Source organism: Engraulis encrasicolus, chromosome 18 (genome assembly GCF_034702125.1).
Source record: "Engraulis encrasicolus isolate BLACKSEA-1 chromosome 18, IST_EnEncr_1.0, whole genome shotgun sequence".
Lineage (NCBI taxonomy): Eukaryota > Metazoa > Chordata > Actinopteri > Clupeiformes > Engraulidae > Engraulis > Engraulis encrasicolus.
The window spans coordinates 27,771,122-27,786,822 of NC_085874.1; the positions used below are offsets into that span (position 1 = coordinate 27,771,122).

General features: G+C 43.7%; 1 protein-coding gene across 1 annotated transcript in view; it reads left to right on the plus strand.

Moving 5' to 3' along the window:
* Window positions 1–228: 228 nt before the first annotated feature.
* Window positions 229–15,701, plus strand: part of LOC134469232 (mitogen-activated protein kinase-binding protein 1-like) — a 36,009-nt gene continuing 20,536 nt past the window's right edge. Inside the window, exons 1-9 of the mRNA XM_063223375.1 lie at window positions 229–552; window positions 2,334–2,425; window positions 3,718–3,780; window positions 4,060–4,117; window positions 7,596–7,766; window positions 8,843–8,980; window positions 10,216–10,398; window positions 14,809–14,969; window positions 15,488–15,677. Of these exons, the coding sequence (XP_063079445.1) occupies window positions 448–552; window positions 2,334–2,425; window positions 3,718–3,780; window positions 4,060–4,117; window positions 7,596–7,766; window positions 8,843–8,980; window positions 10,216–10,398; window positions 14,809–14,969; window positions 15,488–15,677 (1,161 nt within the window). The 5' untranslated portion in view covers window positions 229–447. The remainder of the gene's footprint in view (window positions 553–2,333; window positions 2,426–3,717; window positions 3,781–4,059; window positions 4,118–7,595; window positions 7,767–8,842; window positions 8,981–10,215; window positions 10,399–14,808; window positions 14,970–15,487; window positions 15,678–15,701) is intronic.

The following is a 15,701-nucleotide window of genomic DNA, read 5'->3' on the forward strand; positions in this document are numbered from 1 at the left end:
GTATAGACCTACAATCCTTTGGATCATAAATGACCCCCCTTGGTCAGATTAGTCGCCTTGTTCATTCACCTGCCTTGTGGTGTGGCGCTACAGGATTTAGTATCAGTGACGGACATTTAACAGCAGACTACATTACTCAATGGCGCTCGAGAGCGCAATAGGGAAAACCAACCAATCAGGCTTCAGCCAATGCAGTAGTGATTAAAGTTGTCCGCCGACGTAATCATTGACTGGGAGATCAACGACTAACCAAAAGAAGGTCTTTCAGCACAACAGTTCTAGCTCTATTCGAAGTTACACACAGCAAACGTTGTGCGGTCCTGTCACCAAGTCTTCGCGGATCTGTCATGAAGAATGCACCAACAGTTTCTAATTGAGAGCGACAGGTCGGATTTCTACAGCCGATAACCTTTATTTCTGTGTGGATAATTTCTAGGTTTTTTCACGATGGCAGGGGATGGAACAACACTGAAAAATCGTATCACAAATTTCCTCCGTACACCTTCCATGAGACTGAAAAGAAGTCGTACGAAGGAAAACCTTCTCAGCAAGGTAGGCTTGTCTTTTCTTTCAAAATTCCATCTTTAGGTTATAGGCTAGTGTAGCCTATAGTCTTTTTTTCACCATAAGTTGGACCAAAGAGCACCCAGCAAAAAGTTTTTGGTTTATGCTTTTTCTTTGAGGGACCTGGCTTGGAACATACATCTTTTTACTCTTTAAATAGTATGCAATGTGTAACTGTTTAACTAAATGCAACACCAGGAACAATCATGTGTGCGTTGAACCGTAGGCTTTATTGGAAGAACTGCATTGGGATGTTCCTCATCATGTGAGGTTTGCAAAGTGCCCTTTAGAAAATACGAGTCATTATTATTCGCTCAACGCTGAACCAATCCATTGGTGTCAAGATTTATTTTGCTCTGCTGTGTGAAGAAAATGAATCAAATGCTGCCCTTTCCCCGATACTGGGCAGGATGCCTCCGTTTATCCATCTATTTGAACGCCCTATTCAACCAGTAGTTCTAGGCTAATCAAGTGCCTCGTGCGTAAATCTATTGGTACCTACTACCTAAAGCTATTGCCAGATCAGGGCACTCCTTTTTGATTGATTGAATTACTGGTTGACGCCGTGGTCACATAAAAGTATGGCAAGAGTAGGCCTACTTGGCGTTGTGCTCGCATCAGAGGTGGAAGAAGTACAGAGGTTGTGTACTTCAGTAAAAGTAGAAGTACCCTGCGGAAAAAAATACTCAATTGAAAGTAAAAGTTGTACACCAAAAATGTACTTAAGTAAAAGTCATAAGTGCTAACTTTTAAATGTACTTTCTGAGTACAAAAGTACAAGTATGTCTGCCTACTTGATCCAATAGGAAAAAGTTTCTGCAACGGTTTTCGGTTCTATTTGAACATGACTATGGAGTCCTGTTAATGTTTTTTAAAGTATCTTTTCTGTCTGGGTGTCAGTTTGAAAGAGGGGCTTGGTCCCGCCTCCCTGCCTGCAGCTGAGGCTACTCAAATATCCACGAAACACAACAGGAAAACCTAGGATAAATGTAACTAGTAACTAAGTCCTCTTCTAGAAATGTAAGGAGTAGAAAGTACAAGTAATTGTCAAAAAAATGTATTGAGTAAAAGTAAAAGTCTGCATTTTTATTTTTACTCAAGTAAGTACAAATTCCAGAAAAAAATACTTAAGTACAGTAACGAAGTACAAATACTTAGTTACGTTCCACCTCTGGCTCGCATTCACTGTAGCATGAATTGAGAACATGGACTTTACTCAGAACCTTAAGTTCCGTTTTTGAAAACAACCCAAACAACCACATTTTTGCCAAATGTCCATTCTTGTAGGTAATCTTGTTCATTTTAATCACATGATTCCAAAGTATTGCTAGTGAAACGCTCCTTTATAAGACAGTACTACCTTGAGGTACCTAAGCAGAGGCATGATTGATCTGTGATCAGAGGTGGATGGTGTTAAAGGCCCAGTATGCCACTTGAGTAGTTTATTTCCAAACGTTATGCTGCCCATTTACTATTCACTAACCAGAGGAGGTTTTACCGCCAAAGAGGTCTTTGACCGGTCATTCAAAATGGTAGATTACATCCGAGAGTGTCAGAATATTCATGTATGAAAATTGGAACTTCCCATGCCACAATAACCACCTCAAAAATGGATTGCGTCAGTTAATAATCTTCATGAAAAATATAACATTTGTGAATGGGCAGCATCAATTCAGGAAATAAACCACTGAAATATGGACTGGATATGTCAATGCACTGTTGTGGTGTTTGTGGACCTGCGTCATTCAGTCCTTTCGTGTAATCCACAGGTGACCCTTGAGAAAGTGCTGGGAGTCACGACTTCTGGAAACAGTGGCCTGGCCTGTGACCCCAGCTCTGGCCTGGTGGCATACCCCGCAGGGTGAGTGGACGTGTGTGTGTGTGTGTGTGTGTGTGTGTGTGTGTGTGTGTGTGTGTGTGTGTGTGTGTGTGTGTGCGCGTGCGTGTGCGCGTGCGTGTGCAGGGCCGCTGACCGCTTTTACCGGGCCCGGGACAACGTCCTTTGTAAGGGGCCGGGACAACTGACCCTTTTGCCCCCCCTTGTCGGCTGCCCTGTGCGGTTGCATGCGTGTGCGTGTTTGATTGTGTGTGTGTGTGTCAGTCTGTCTGTCTGTTTGTTTATCTGTCTGTCTGTCTGTCTGTCTGATTGTGTTTCTCAGTGTGAGCAAATTTGTTTAGAAGGCTCTAGGAAAGATAACCTTCACTCTGGGATGAAAAGTATCCAAAGAGTGCCAGGGGAATATTTTTTTTAAATCATAGTGTAGTAACACCTTGACAACAGCCTAGCACATCTTTAACCCCTTTTTGCAGGTCCTATATTATATTATTATTGTCACCAAAATTGTAATGACCAAGTATCAATCTGTATTTCAGGCTCTCTGTAATGTCATAGTAATGTTGTTATGATATAGTTGAGTGTTTTCACCAATAAGTGAACGGGCTCAGCGGTGGGTCCATCTGTGCAAAGAGGCTACTGACAGTGTTCTTCAGCACCACGGACAGGGACACCTATGCTTAGGCTATGTATCTTTGATGTGTGTGTGTGTGTGTGTGTGTGTGTGTGTGTGTGTGTGTGTGTGCTACACCAATCTACCCTCGTGAAGCCACTGCTTTTGGAGCACACCCACATGCTGGGGCCCTCGCTCCATGTGGGGCCCAAATCCTAGCCCCCACATGTTTTGACCCCTTTTGCTGGGGTAGTTTTGTTGTTAATGGTAAAATTAAAAGTGTACGAACATGTCCTCACTGGCAGGTTAGGGTTAGAGATTGTGTTGGTTTGGGCACAGATTAGCATTCTTTAGCTAGTTAGGGTTAATATGAATGGAAGGGCCCCACAAAGATAGGAAGGGCCCCACAAGTGCCCCACAAAGATATTAAGGTTGGGCTGTGTGTGTGTGTGTGTGTGTGTGTGTGTGTGTGTGTGTGTGTGTGTGTGTGTGTGTGTGTGTGTGTGTGCGTGCGTGCGTGCGTGCGTGCGTGCGTGCGTGTGTGTGTGTGTACATTGCATGAATAGTTCACTCTGCGGTCTTTTGTCCATGTGTTACAACATACTAAATCGATTGATTTCCATTGCATTGACGGCTTTAGTGTGTGGTTGTACTACGGTGAGTCCAGACCATTGTGATTTCATGTATATTTGTGTTTGTTCTTTAGGTGTGTGATAGTGCTGCTCAACCCTAAAAAGAACAAACAGCAGCACATCATCAATACCTCCAGGTAAGACACTTGCATCTGATTTTTTTCTTCTTTCTTTCTTTCTTTCTTTCTTTCTTTCTTTCTTTCTTTCTTTCTTTCTTTCTTTCTTTCTTTCTTTCTTTAGTTCATTCTTTGATTCTTTCTTTGTTGTTGTTGTCGTTGTTATTGTTGTTGTTGTTGTTCTTCTTCTTCTTATTCTTCTTCTTCTTCTTCTTCTTCTTCTTCTTCTTCTTCTTCTTCTTCTTCTTCTTCTTCTTCTTCTATTAAGCAAAATATTCCTCAATCTTTTCCCCTCTGTAGGAAGGCCATCACTACACTAGCTTTCTCCTCAGATGGCAAGTACCTGGTCACAGGCGAGGTAAATGCTTTTGTTGTTTTGTTCTTTTTACTTGATGTGTGACTGTGCAGTGCACCCCTACTGTTGTTTGTAATCTGGCTTTGTATTTGGGGCAGCGCTTAACACAAGGAGCACAAACGAAATCAGCTTTTTCTCACATTCTCAGCCGTGTCACTCTATTGTTCTGAGGTGATCTTAATTCTGTTGTTAGGCCTCTTAATACAATAAGAACAATCCTAAATACGCACACACACACACACACACACACACACACACACACACACACACACACACACACACACACACACACACACACACGCACACGCACATAGGCACACGCACATGCACACGAATACACATATCTCTCATCTGTAAAGCGACTTTGAGTATCATGAAAAGCGCTATATAAAACATGTATTATTATTATTATTATTATTATTATTATTATTATTATTATTATTATTATTATTATTATCACCTCATGAATAGATAGATAGATAGATAGATAGATAGATAGATAGATAGATAGATAGATAGATAGATAGATAGATAGATAGATAGATAGATAGATAGATAGATAGATAGATAGATAGATAGAGAGGGGAAGAGACAGAGGTGGGAGGAGGTGGGAATGGTAGTGGCATCAACAGCCCTGTCTCAGCTGTCTGGATTGGTATAGTTAGTGGCTGGGTCTGGTCTGGCGAAGCTTCTGTGCCATGCTGTACCGCACCGTACGTTACCAAGTCCATTAAGATAATCCCTCTCTTAACACCCGCTCCACTGCAGAGATTCAGACGGAGTTCAGAACCGTGGCTCAGACCTGTCCCTCTGCATGGTACCAGGGCCACTGGCAGCTTTTGGTGGGGGCCCGGGCAAAATCACCTGAAAGGGTCCCTCATCTAGTATGTGCAGTGTCATGAGAACCCATTTCGTGGTGCGCCTCTCTTCCTATGCCTGGGACAACTGACCTGTTTGTAACCCCCCCCCCTGTTGGCTTCCCTGCATTCAACATGCGCAAGCTTTTGGAGGAAGAGCGTTGTGGTGCCACAGATGTAATTCCAGATTTCTTTATGTGCCTTGATAAGATAGTGAACATCAGTCTGTTCCTGAACTGCTTCAATGATAAGTTCAGTTACTACACGTGACTTAAAGCGTTTTTAGCTTGTAAGGTGTAAGCTCTTAAAACTACAGTAAAAAAACGCAGTAACATCCATTTTGTAGTTACTGCATTCGGCTGGTGCAAAGTTGGACCAACACTTTTGACACAAGACAAAGGAGGTTTTGTGAAGCCCATTTCCGTTTTAAACCCAAATTTGACCAGATATGCAGTTACTGTGTTCTTGTTTGGTAGACTATAGTGTGTCTTTTTTTGTCTTTCTGCATGCCAATGCCACTCTACCATATGTGTTCCTTTCTGCCAAAAAGTGGTGCAGCACCTTGGCCTGCATATTGTATTAAGTGTACTCTAAACCAGTGTTTCTCAACTGGTGGGTCGCGACCCAAAAGTGGGTCGCGGAGGGGTCATGGGTGGGTCGCAGAGCCATGGTGTTAAAAAAAAATCATAATTCATTGATTCGCTAAAAAAACAAAAAAACATCCAACTCTTCCTGCAACAATTTACAACTTTTATTTTGATAGGCGATTGAACTTGTGTCATCTGTCGTCATAGATAAAATGAGAATGTTTATGCGCGATAGTAGCGTGCAACCAGTCATTCAAGTATCGCTAAAAAAAATTGGGTCGCGACTGAATGAGATTGGAAAATGGTGGGTCCCAAGACTGTTCCAGTTGAGAACCACTGCTCTAAACCAGGGCTTTGAACCGGTTCAAGGAACGAAAACGAAAACCGGGAACTTTTTGTATTTTACAAGGAACAGAAACGAAACCGGAAACGTTATCATTTTTTATGTTCTGGAACAGGAACACTTATTTAAAAATAATGGTAACCGGTTAATACCGGTTAATACCGTTCCTCAAACAAAACAAAAAAAGTAATGATTTTCCTGTGCACGTTACCATGACGGCTGAGTTTCACGTCCTGTGTGACATCAGACATTCGCTGACTGAATGGAGAGAGGGATTACAATGTCTCCACTACACATCTTAAGTAAAAGAAACCACTATCATACGAAAGGGGCGAGTTTCCATTGCATCACTGTTATACATTGCAGAGAATTGCGTTTAAAGCGCACCGAGAATTTTCTTCCTGACAGGAACGAAATTAACCGTTCCGGGAACAGTATTTTTTTGTTCTAACCGGTTCGGGAACGTCAATTTGTTGGTGGAACTCATAACCGGAAACGTTATAATTCCGTTTCTGTTCGGAACGAACCTTTTGGAAAAAAATAACGGTTCAAAGCCCTGCTCTAAACAGTGCCATACCGTACATTGAGAAGCCATGTACAATATAACCCACATTTACAGTTGTCGTCACAACTCCCAACGCAGGTCATGTATGTTTAGATGCTGTGCTGTGTCAGGTCCCACTTAGGCTTGTAGGTCAGCCAGAACACACACACTCACGCACACACATACACACACATGCACAAACGCACACACACACAAGCAAACGCACACGACAAACATATGCTCATACAGTACACACACAGACCCACACACACACTCGGCGCGCACACAAACGCGCGTGCACACACACATGCACACACACACACACACACACACACACACACACACACACACACACACACACACACACACACACACACACACACACACACACACACACACACACACAGAGTCACTGAGAAGACTAATCCCATTACATGAGGCAGTAAAGCTCATTTGGAGAGGGTGTCAGGCTCAGGACATTTCCGTGCCTTTTGTTTGCTGGCTTGAATGGATTGCTGTGTCCTCAGTCCTCCACCCACCCCCCACCCCCACCCGTCAATAATCTTTGACCTTTATGCGGTGTACCACACTTCCAGATTACAGTACAGCACTCATAGACTAGCTTGCCCTTTGACCCCCCCGGAGGGCAGTGGTGGAATTCTGTGGGTGTCAGAGAGGTTCCGGAATGCTCTGTCCTGCCGGCCATGCGCTCTGTACTTTAGTTTCCTCTCTTGTTAACTGTCGGTACAGCATGACTGACCACATCCCTTTAATGTGCTGTACAATAGAATCTTTCTTCACGTGCAACTTGGTCATGCGAATCACTTCATTTTGTCATGATGTTGTTGTTGTTGATGTTTTTGTGGTTGTTGTTGGCTGTTTTTGCTGTTGCATTTCATTTCTTATACAGTACACATATATCATAGAATTTTTGCATCTCTCCATCTTATGTTTTTCCACAGTTCTGTGTTCCTCTTTTTTCTCTCTCTTTTCTTTCTTTCTTTTGTTCTTTCTTTCTTTCTTTCTTTCTTTCTTTCTTTCTTTCTTTCTTTCTTTCTTTCTTTCTTTCTTTCCCTCATTTCTTTCTTTCTTTCTTTCTTTTCCCCTTATCCCCCTTATTGTAACTCCTCTCTCCCTCCTCTTCCTCCAGTGCGGCCACCTGCCTGCGGTGCGTGTGTGGGACGTGGCGGAGGGCTCCCAGGTGGCGGAGCTGCAGGGCCACAAGTACGGCGTCTCCTGCGTGGCCTTCTCCCCCAACACCAAGTACATCGTCAGCGTGGGCTACCAGCACGACATGAGCGTCAACGTCTGGGCCTGGAAGGTTGGTAGTACTACACACATACACATACTGTACATACACAAACACACACACAAACACACACACACAAACATGCACATAACGTCTGGGCCTAGAAGGTTGGTGCACACATACAGTACACATACATACACAAGCACACACACACACACACGTACATGCACACCACGTCTGGGGCTTGAAGGTTGGTACACACATACACATACACATACAGTAAATACACAAATGCATACACAAACACACATGTCCCCAGGTATCTCCACTTCTGCATTATTTTAATCAAATCACATTATGCATACCGTTCCCCCAGTGGAACGCTGTAATAGACATTGAGAAGACTATCATACATAGTACTACACTTCTATGACATTACACTGAGTCGTTGGTAATACATCACAAGTTGCTTAAAGGGAAACTCCTGCCAATTTCAATGTGCTGTTGTATTGCTCACGCTACCCTTGACTTGTCAGTAGCTGGTGACGCCGCTGTTTTTGGCTCAGCCCTTTCCGAGATATGAGCTATTCTAATGGGGGCAACTTTTGTTTACATTTCAAAAAAACATTTTTATTTATTCCCAAAAACATCCAAAAGGTTGTGCAACAGCAGCAGACGGCCAGCAAACAGCGATATCTTTTGGGAAAATATTTGGAGTAGGCCTATGTTCACTTTTTTTTTAAAATTATACAAAAGTTGCCCCCATTAGAATAGCTCATATCTCAGAAAGGGCTGAGCCAAAAACTACGGCGTCACTAGCTACTGACAAGTCGAGGGTAGCGTGAGCAATACAACAGCACATTGAAATTGGGTGGAGTGCTCCTTTAATGACATTGTTATTGCCATTCAGGTAACACCTAATTTATAACAGGGGCCATGTCTTATCCCCTTAGCGCAGAGCCTGTTATAACCTTACTGTCACCAAAATTGTAATGGCTACGTCTTAATATGTTAGGCTCTCGGTACTGTAATAGCAACGTTGCTATGATGTAGTTGATTATTTTCAGGAAATAGTGAATAGGTCCACTAGTGACCCCATCTGCAGTAATAGGCTATGAGTTTAAATTGCTCTTTTTTCCTCCTGACAGAAAAACGTAGTGGTGGCCGCCAACAAGGTGTCCAGCAAGGTGACCTCCGTGTCCTTCTCCGAAGACAGCTCCTACTTTGTGACGGCAGGGAACAGACATGTGCGCTTCTGGTACCTGGATCACTCTGGCTCCACTAAGGTTTGTACTGCACTTACATAACAGTGCTCACTCACTAGGGTGCAACAGTAAAAAGGCGGACATGTTTTTGGACGGGAGTTTTGGGATCCTCCCCCAAGAAAATTTGCGTTTCTTAGACGCAATTTCATGCATTTCAATGCATTTTAATCAACCAGGTGTACGGCTTAATGCTGTGCCGGACGCCGAACAAGGCACTGAAAAGACGGATGGCCCGTCCTAAAGACGGACGTCTGGCCACCCTACCACTCAGTAATAGTTACGTTGAAACATGTCCAGTGTCAAGGCACAATTCCCGTTGCCCACTAAAGCCACTTGACTGATGACAGACTGCCTTTTGGAGATATTGTCTGTTGCTGTTGAACAAGCAGTATTATCTCTTGCAGTCTATAAGGGATATATACTGGTTAGGTTACACTGTACTCATTACTGTGTCAGAGATTTTTGTAAACAAAAAAAGACATCTGAAAGGATGTTAAAGGGACACTGTGCAGGAAATGGTCAAAAAAGGTACTGCAACTATGCTGCTTACTGAAATTGGGCTGCCTATTGCCAAATTTGATCTTTACATGAAAGTTTACTAAGTATTAAACAATTATTTTCTAGTATGGTCCAAGAACAGTCATTTTTGCAGCTAAAAATGGCTATTTTTGGAAATTCAAAATGGCGGACCATGGAGAAGATCCCCCTTTTCATGTATGAAAAGTGCAATTTTTCCAGTCATAATGAATACTTTGAATTTGATGCTGGTGGTAAGTATTCATGAAAAAGGTAACATTAGTGAATGGGCAGCATGAATTCTGGAAATGAACAACTAAAAATCTCACACAGTGTCCCTTTAATCTGAAAAGGACTCAAGTGTGTAGATAATGCAGCTACCTATACATTTTGGAGTCTACAAAGGACACACACACACCCAGAGGCAGGTCTTTGGACTGACGGCTTGGCATACTGCCATACAAAGGCAAAGTGCAGTAACTATGCCAACACAGAAACTGTATTGGTATTGGGTGGGATATTTGACATGGCAATATCTCCAAAACGGGACACATTTGGACAATAAGGCTTTGTCAAAACATAAAAGAGGTGTTACGAAGACCATTTTCAGTCTAAACTTTGAAAAAATGTGTAGTTACTGCATTTTGCCTTTGTAAGGGCTACAAATTGCATGTAAAGACCTGTGGGTACCTGTGCTACGTATGTTACACTGAGGTGGGTCCAAACCATTCATGTTGCAGTTGGACAGTCCCGTGCCCTTACTGGGTCGCTCAGGACTTCTCGGGGAGCTGCAGAACAACTTCTTTTGTGACGTGGCGTGTGGGCGGGGCAACAAGTCAGGAAGTACCTTCTGCATCACTTCCTCCGGCCTGCTGTGTGAGTTCAACGAGAAGAGGATGCTGGAGAAGTGGGTGGACCTGAAGGTGAGTTATTGCTGATGACTGTCGTGTGTAATACTATATAGCATATGTATACATGGGTTTACGTTTGTAAACAATCCCTGGCTGAGCGACTCTGGCTGCGCACTGTTCAACCTCTGATTCTTGGAAACTGCTGTCGGTCAAAAAAGGAGCTCACATGGTTGGCTGCCAAGCAACTTACCCCTCCTCACAACACGAATGTTGTAAACAAAAAAACTATGTATATGAAAAGCGAGATTTGCGCATGGTCGAAAAGTAAATGTTTCTCAATTCGACAGTTACAGACCAACTAAGTGTCGTAATGATATTAGCACAGGGGTAGAGTACAGCAAGAGCAGACTATGATTATAACAGAATAATTCCTAGCCTCATAGTGTTAATGATGAGTAGTTGTACTGGTTGCACTACACATCTACAACATTAAACAGAGCCTTTAGTAATACCAAGATGCAACTTGGTCATGGTCATTTTGGTAGCAGTTTATAACAAGGGGTCATGTCTTAAGAGCTGTATAGTGTTAATGCTTGCTTGCTGACTTTGACTTGGCCTTGATGAAAGATTTGGCCCAGCAATACCCAGAGAACAACACTCTATGTATTATGTCTGTGGTGGACTTTTATATATCACATGACCTCGTCATGCACCACAGGTGATCGGGTAAATCCCGTCTTTACTGAGGGTGTAAATTATAATGACAACATCATCACCATCATTGCCCGTGTGATAACATCCAGCTATCTGCCATTATGGACCATGATAATGATTGCCATTGTTTTAATTGATTGCATTGATACGGGATGATTACTGATGCTCTGTTGAAGGTTAGCATATTAGCCAATCAGTATGAAAGCAGTAGCTTCAGGAATACCCTGTAACTGGTTTCAGTGTCCTCTGAGTAGTTTGGTGATGAAAGTATCAGTTTAAAGAAAACAAAAAAAAACATTACATGACACTTATGTGCAGTAGCTGACGCTTATTTTCTCCAACGCGACTTACAACTATTCCAGGACATTGTCTACCCTGGTCCCTAGTGCAATGCGGGGATCAGTTTTGTTCAAGGGCACTTCAGCCATGGATTGAGGTGTACAGAGTCCACACACATTCTTCCGTCTGGTGAGAGCACGAAAAAAAAACTCATTCAGACCCTTTGATCCAAAGACCAAGTCCCTAACCATTAGGCCATTGCCACCTCACATTTGTGGTGTGTTCTTCATAACAATCAAGACTCTATGTTTATTATTGTCGATTCAGGCCTTGTCCATTTTGACAGAAATGCCAAGCAAGCCAGACTATACGATGAAACGTATCCATTCAGATAGGGGCTGATGGTGGGACCAAGCCATTATGGTTTTGTTTGTCTTTATGGTACAAATGCCCCTACACTGCCTCGGCCAAGGCTATAACCAATCATATCACGATGACTGTTCATTAGCTGTAGCCAGTCTGCTGTTTTCCCTGCCGCACAGCCCTGTACTCCTAAAAGATGGGATCCCAAAAAGAGGGAAATAAAAATCTTGCATTTTGATTGGTGGATGGAGTTGTGTCTCAGGTTGGGTAGTCATGCACGGAGCAGCACAAGACCAACTCAGCAGCCATTGCAGCCAATATTTTAGTTTAGCGGCCACATCCAGTGCTTCCTGCAGAACGTCTATTTGTCAAGGTGGTTTGGGGTCTAGCCGTAGCCTATCAGAGACATGTGACTGCCATCATCGGAAAGACTATCTTATTTAATCTAGAACAAGATAAGAAGTCATCCTGTATGTTTTCAGCGGACTTGCGTGTAGATAGGACGTGTGGTGGCAAGGTGGACGCCTTTTATCTAATAGTTGCTGGGGGAAACCCTGGCCTCGTAGTTTAGGAGGCTAATCTGTCCGCCCGGACAGGGATGTCATTATTGCGAAGTCATCATGACATCATGGGGCAGTATTGCAAGACAGGCAGGGTGACTTGAGAGTGGAGCAGTGAGGCTGAGGTGAGGTGGCCCTGGGAGAATCTCCTGTCTAGACTCACTCCTGTCTATCTAGGGCTCTGGATGGAGGCCAGGGATGGACTCACTCTTATCACTTCACCTGAGGGCTGAGAGACTTCCTTTCCTGTTTGCTTGTTGTACTTGCTGTGTGTGTGTGGGGTGTGGGGTGTGTGTGTGTGTGTGTGTGTGTGTGTGTGTGTGTGTGTGTGTGTGTGTGTGTGTGTGTGTGTGTGTGTGTGTGTGTGTGTGTGTGTGTGTGTGCACGCATATGTGCATCAATGGAACTATTTCCTCTTTTATCTTTTGAAGCGGAAGCATCAAACCTGTATCTGCATTGGTCTTTCTGTGTGTGTTTGTGTGTGTGTGTGTGTGTGTGTGTGTGTGTGTGTGTGTGTGTGTGTGTGTGTGTGTGTGTGTGTGTGTGTGTGTGTGTGTGTGTGTGTGCACGTGCATACATTCATCAATGTTATTATCCTCTCTTTATCTTTTGACTAGGGAGCACAAAACATGTATCTGTAATGGTCTGCCTTTGGTGTGTGTGTATGTGTGTGCGCGCGCGCGTGTGTGTGTGTGTGTGTGTTTCTACCCTTAGTAGATTAGCACACACTGTTCGCCTCTGATTTTATTCATTTCCTTATGTAAGCATCACAACTGAATAAAGCCAGTGTTTAGTTGTAATGGGTAAAGGACTTTAGGCTCTGATGCCACTTCATTCAAGATTCAAGAATTACTTCATAGCTGTTCATGAAGAGAGTACGAGGGCTTTATGTGGGATTAAAGAGATGTATTAAGGGCACTATGTGCAGATAATTCATCCAGATTACGCTAATCGTCATTACTGCCAGGTTGACCTGCCGAATCGAGTGATTAAAACAAGTATTACATAAAGGGTGAGAGTTGAAGAGGAGGAAGAAAGAGGAGAGTAAGAGGTTTTAGTGCACTCCAAGTTAACCTGGTATTCAGTCAAGTCATCACAAATGTTGGACAGGCTTACAGCAGCATAGTATCTGGTTTCTTCACTGCTCCAGTCAAAGGGGTTTATTTCAGGTTCACTGATTTAGATTTTCTACCCACACAATACATGCACATCCAGATGCATAAGAATGGACAGAGGCTGATGTATCTGCAGGAATACGACAATGATGGACACAACCCATACAGTATCTGTGCAGTGGTCTGACCTGCTGCTGGAGAAGGCCGATGTAGTTAACCTTGTGCTCCCAGTGGGCAATAGGCTTCATGATGATGGGTATAACCACTGCAACTTCAGTTGCTCAATGAGGCCAGTGTTTAGTTGAAATGCGTAAAGGACTCCAGGCTCTGATGCCACCTCATTCAAGATTCAAGAATTACTTAATGGAGCCCTGTTCATGAAGAGAGTACGAGGGCTTTATGTGGGATTAAAGAGCTGTATTAAGGGCACTATGTGCAGATAATTCATCCAGATTACGCTAATCGTCATTACTGCCAGGTTGACCTGCCGAATCATGGGCTCTTGACTTTTTTCGCAATTTTGGCAAAGAAGTGAGCAAAACAACCATTACATAAAGGGTAAAAGTTGAAGAAGAAAGGAGAGAAAGAGGTTTTAGAGCACTCCAAGTTATGTGCTGTTCATTTTGGGGGTAGACCTTTTGTCAAGGGTTACATAAGAAATTAAATTGTGCTCTCCAACTTCGTGTTTTTGCTTTTTGCAATGCAGACAGATTTCTGAAATGGTAACCTTTCCCTGCCCCCTGGCCGGTGTGTGTGTGTGTGTGTGTGTGTGTGTGTGTGTGTGTGTGTGTGTGTGTGTGTGTGTGTGTGTGTGTGTGTGTGTGTGTGTGTGTGTGTGTGTGTGTGTGTGTGTGTGTGTGTGTGCCAAAGTTTGAGGGTTGATGCAGGGCAGGAATTTCGCGAGGTCCATCCTGCTTTGGCCTTGTGCCCTTGAAAAAAATATCTGCCATAAAGCCACAGTGGCCTTGATGCCCTCTCTGATGCCCTGTCAAGTGGCCTTGCCCCTAAAATGACGAAATTCCAGGCCTGGTTGATAGGATGTTACATCTGTTATCTCTATAAGGGTTTCGTGTGAGTTTTTACCTGAGCCCCAAAGGTTTGTGTCCACCTGCAATGTTTTGGGTAGCCTGCGGGTGGCACCAAGCACACAACATCATGTAGCATTGGCCAGGGGACCAGGTTGCCGTCTCTGATTGCGCTCGTTTGGGCTGATCAATGGGATATATTCCTGTATTACTTTTTTAATTTAAATTTTTTTCATTTATCCTTTATTTATCCAGGATTGTCCCATTGAGAATAAGAGTCTCTTCTGCCAGGGAGTCCAAGGAAAATAAACGTACAAAAAACACATTAAGAATATTCACTTTAGCCGGCTACTATTATGGGTGTGTTGGTGTGATTTATTTCTTTGTCACTTACGGATGTTTATTACATTGTCTCGCTCCGTTTAGAGCACCATGGCCAGGTCGCTGTGCGTGACGGCTGAGCTGATCTTCTGTGCGTGTGCCGAGGGCACGGTGCGCGCCTTCAGCCCCACCGACCTCCGCTTCCTGGGCACGCTGCCCCGCCCTCACCACCTGGGAACGGACGTGGCCGCCGTCACCCAGCCCAGGTGAGTCCAGTCCGGCAACGTTTCTGCTCACCCCTTACACTTTGGACACGTGAATTTGCAAAGCAGGGGTGTATTTCTTGAAAAACCATAGTTGCTAACTACATTAGCTACTTTGTTGTTTGCAATGCATTTTCCCATTGGCAACTACCCAAGTTGCTAACTGGCTATCAACAACACTTTCGAGAAACGCACCCCAGAGCTTCATTTGCCATCCATTGTTATGAGGCTACCGAAGCAGGGTGAAGACAAGCAAACCGGGCGAAGCAACTTTGCTGATAGATTAACTCATTCTTCAATTCTTTAATAGATCATGATGAAGCAAAATGACTAATGTTTTCTTGCTTCTCTTCTCTTCTCTTCTCTTCTCTTCCCTTCTCTTCTCTTCTCTTCTCTTCTCTTCTCTTCTCTTCTCTTCTCTTCTCTTCTCTTCTCTTCTCTTCTCGTCTCTTCTCTTCTCTTCTCTTCTTTTTTCTTATCTTCCTCTCTCTTCTCCTCTTCTGGTGACCATGTCCCATCAGCCACCTGTTCTCCCATGAGAGTGATGCGAGGTATCCCGACTCGGTGGCCGTGACCTATGACCCCTCCAGCGGCTGGCTGTCGTGCGTGTACAACGACCACAGCATGTACGTGTGGGACGTTCGGGACCTGCAGCGAGTGGGCAAGGTCTTTTCAGGCCTCTACCACTCAGCTGCCATTTGGGACCTGCAGGTACATTATTCCAGCTCTCTCCCT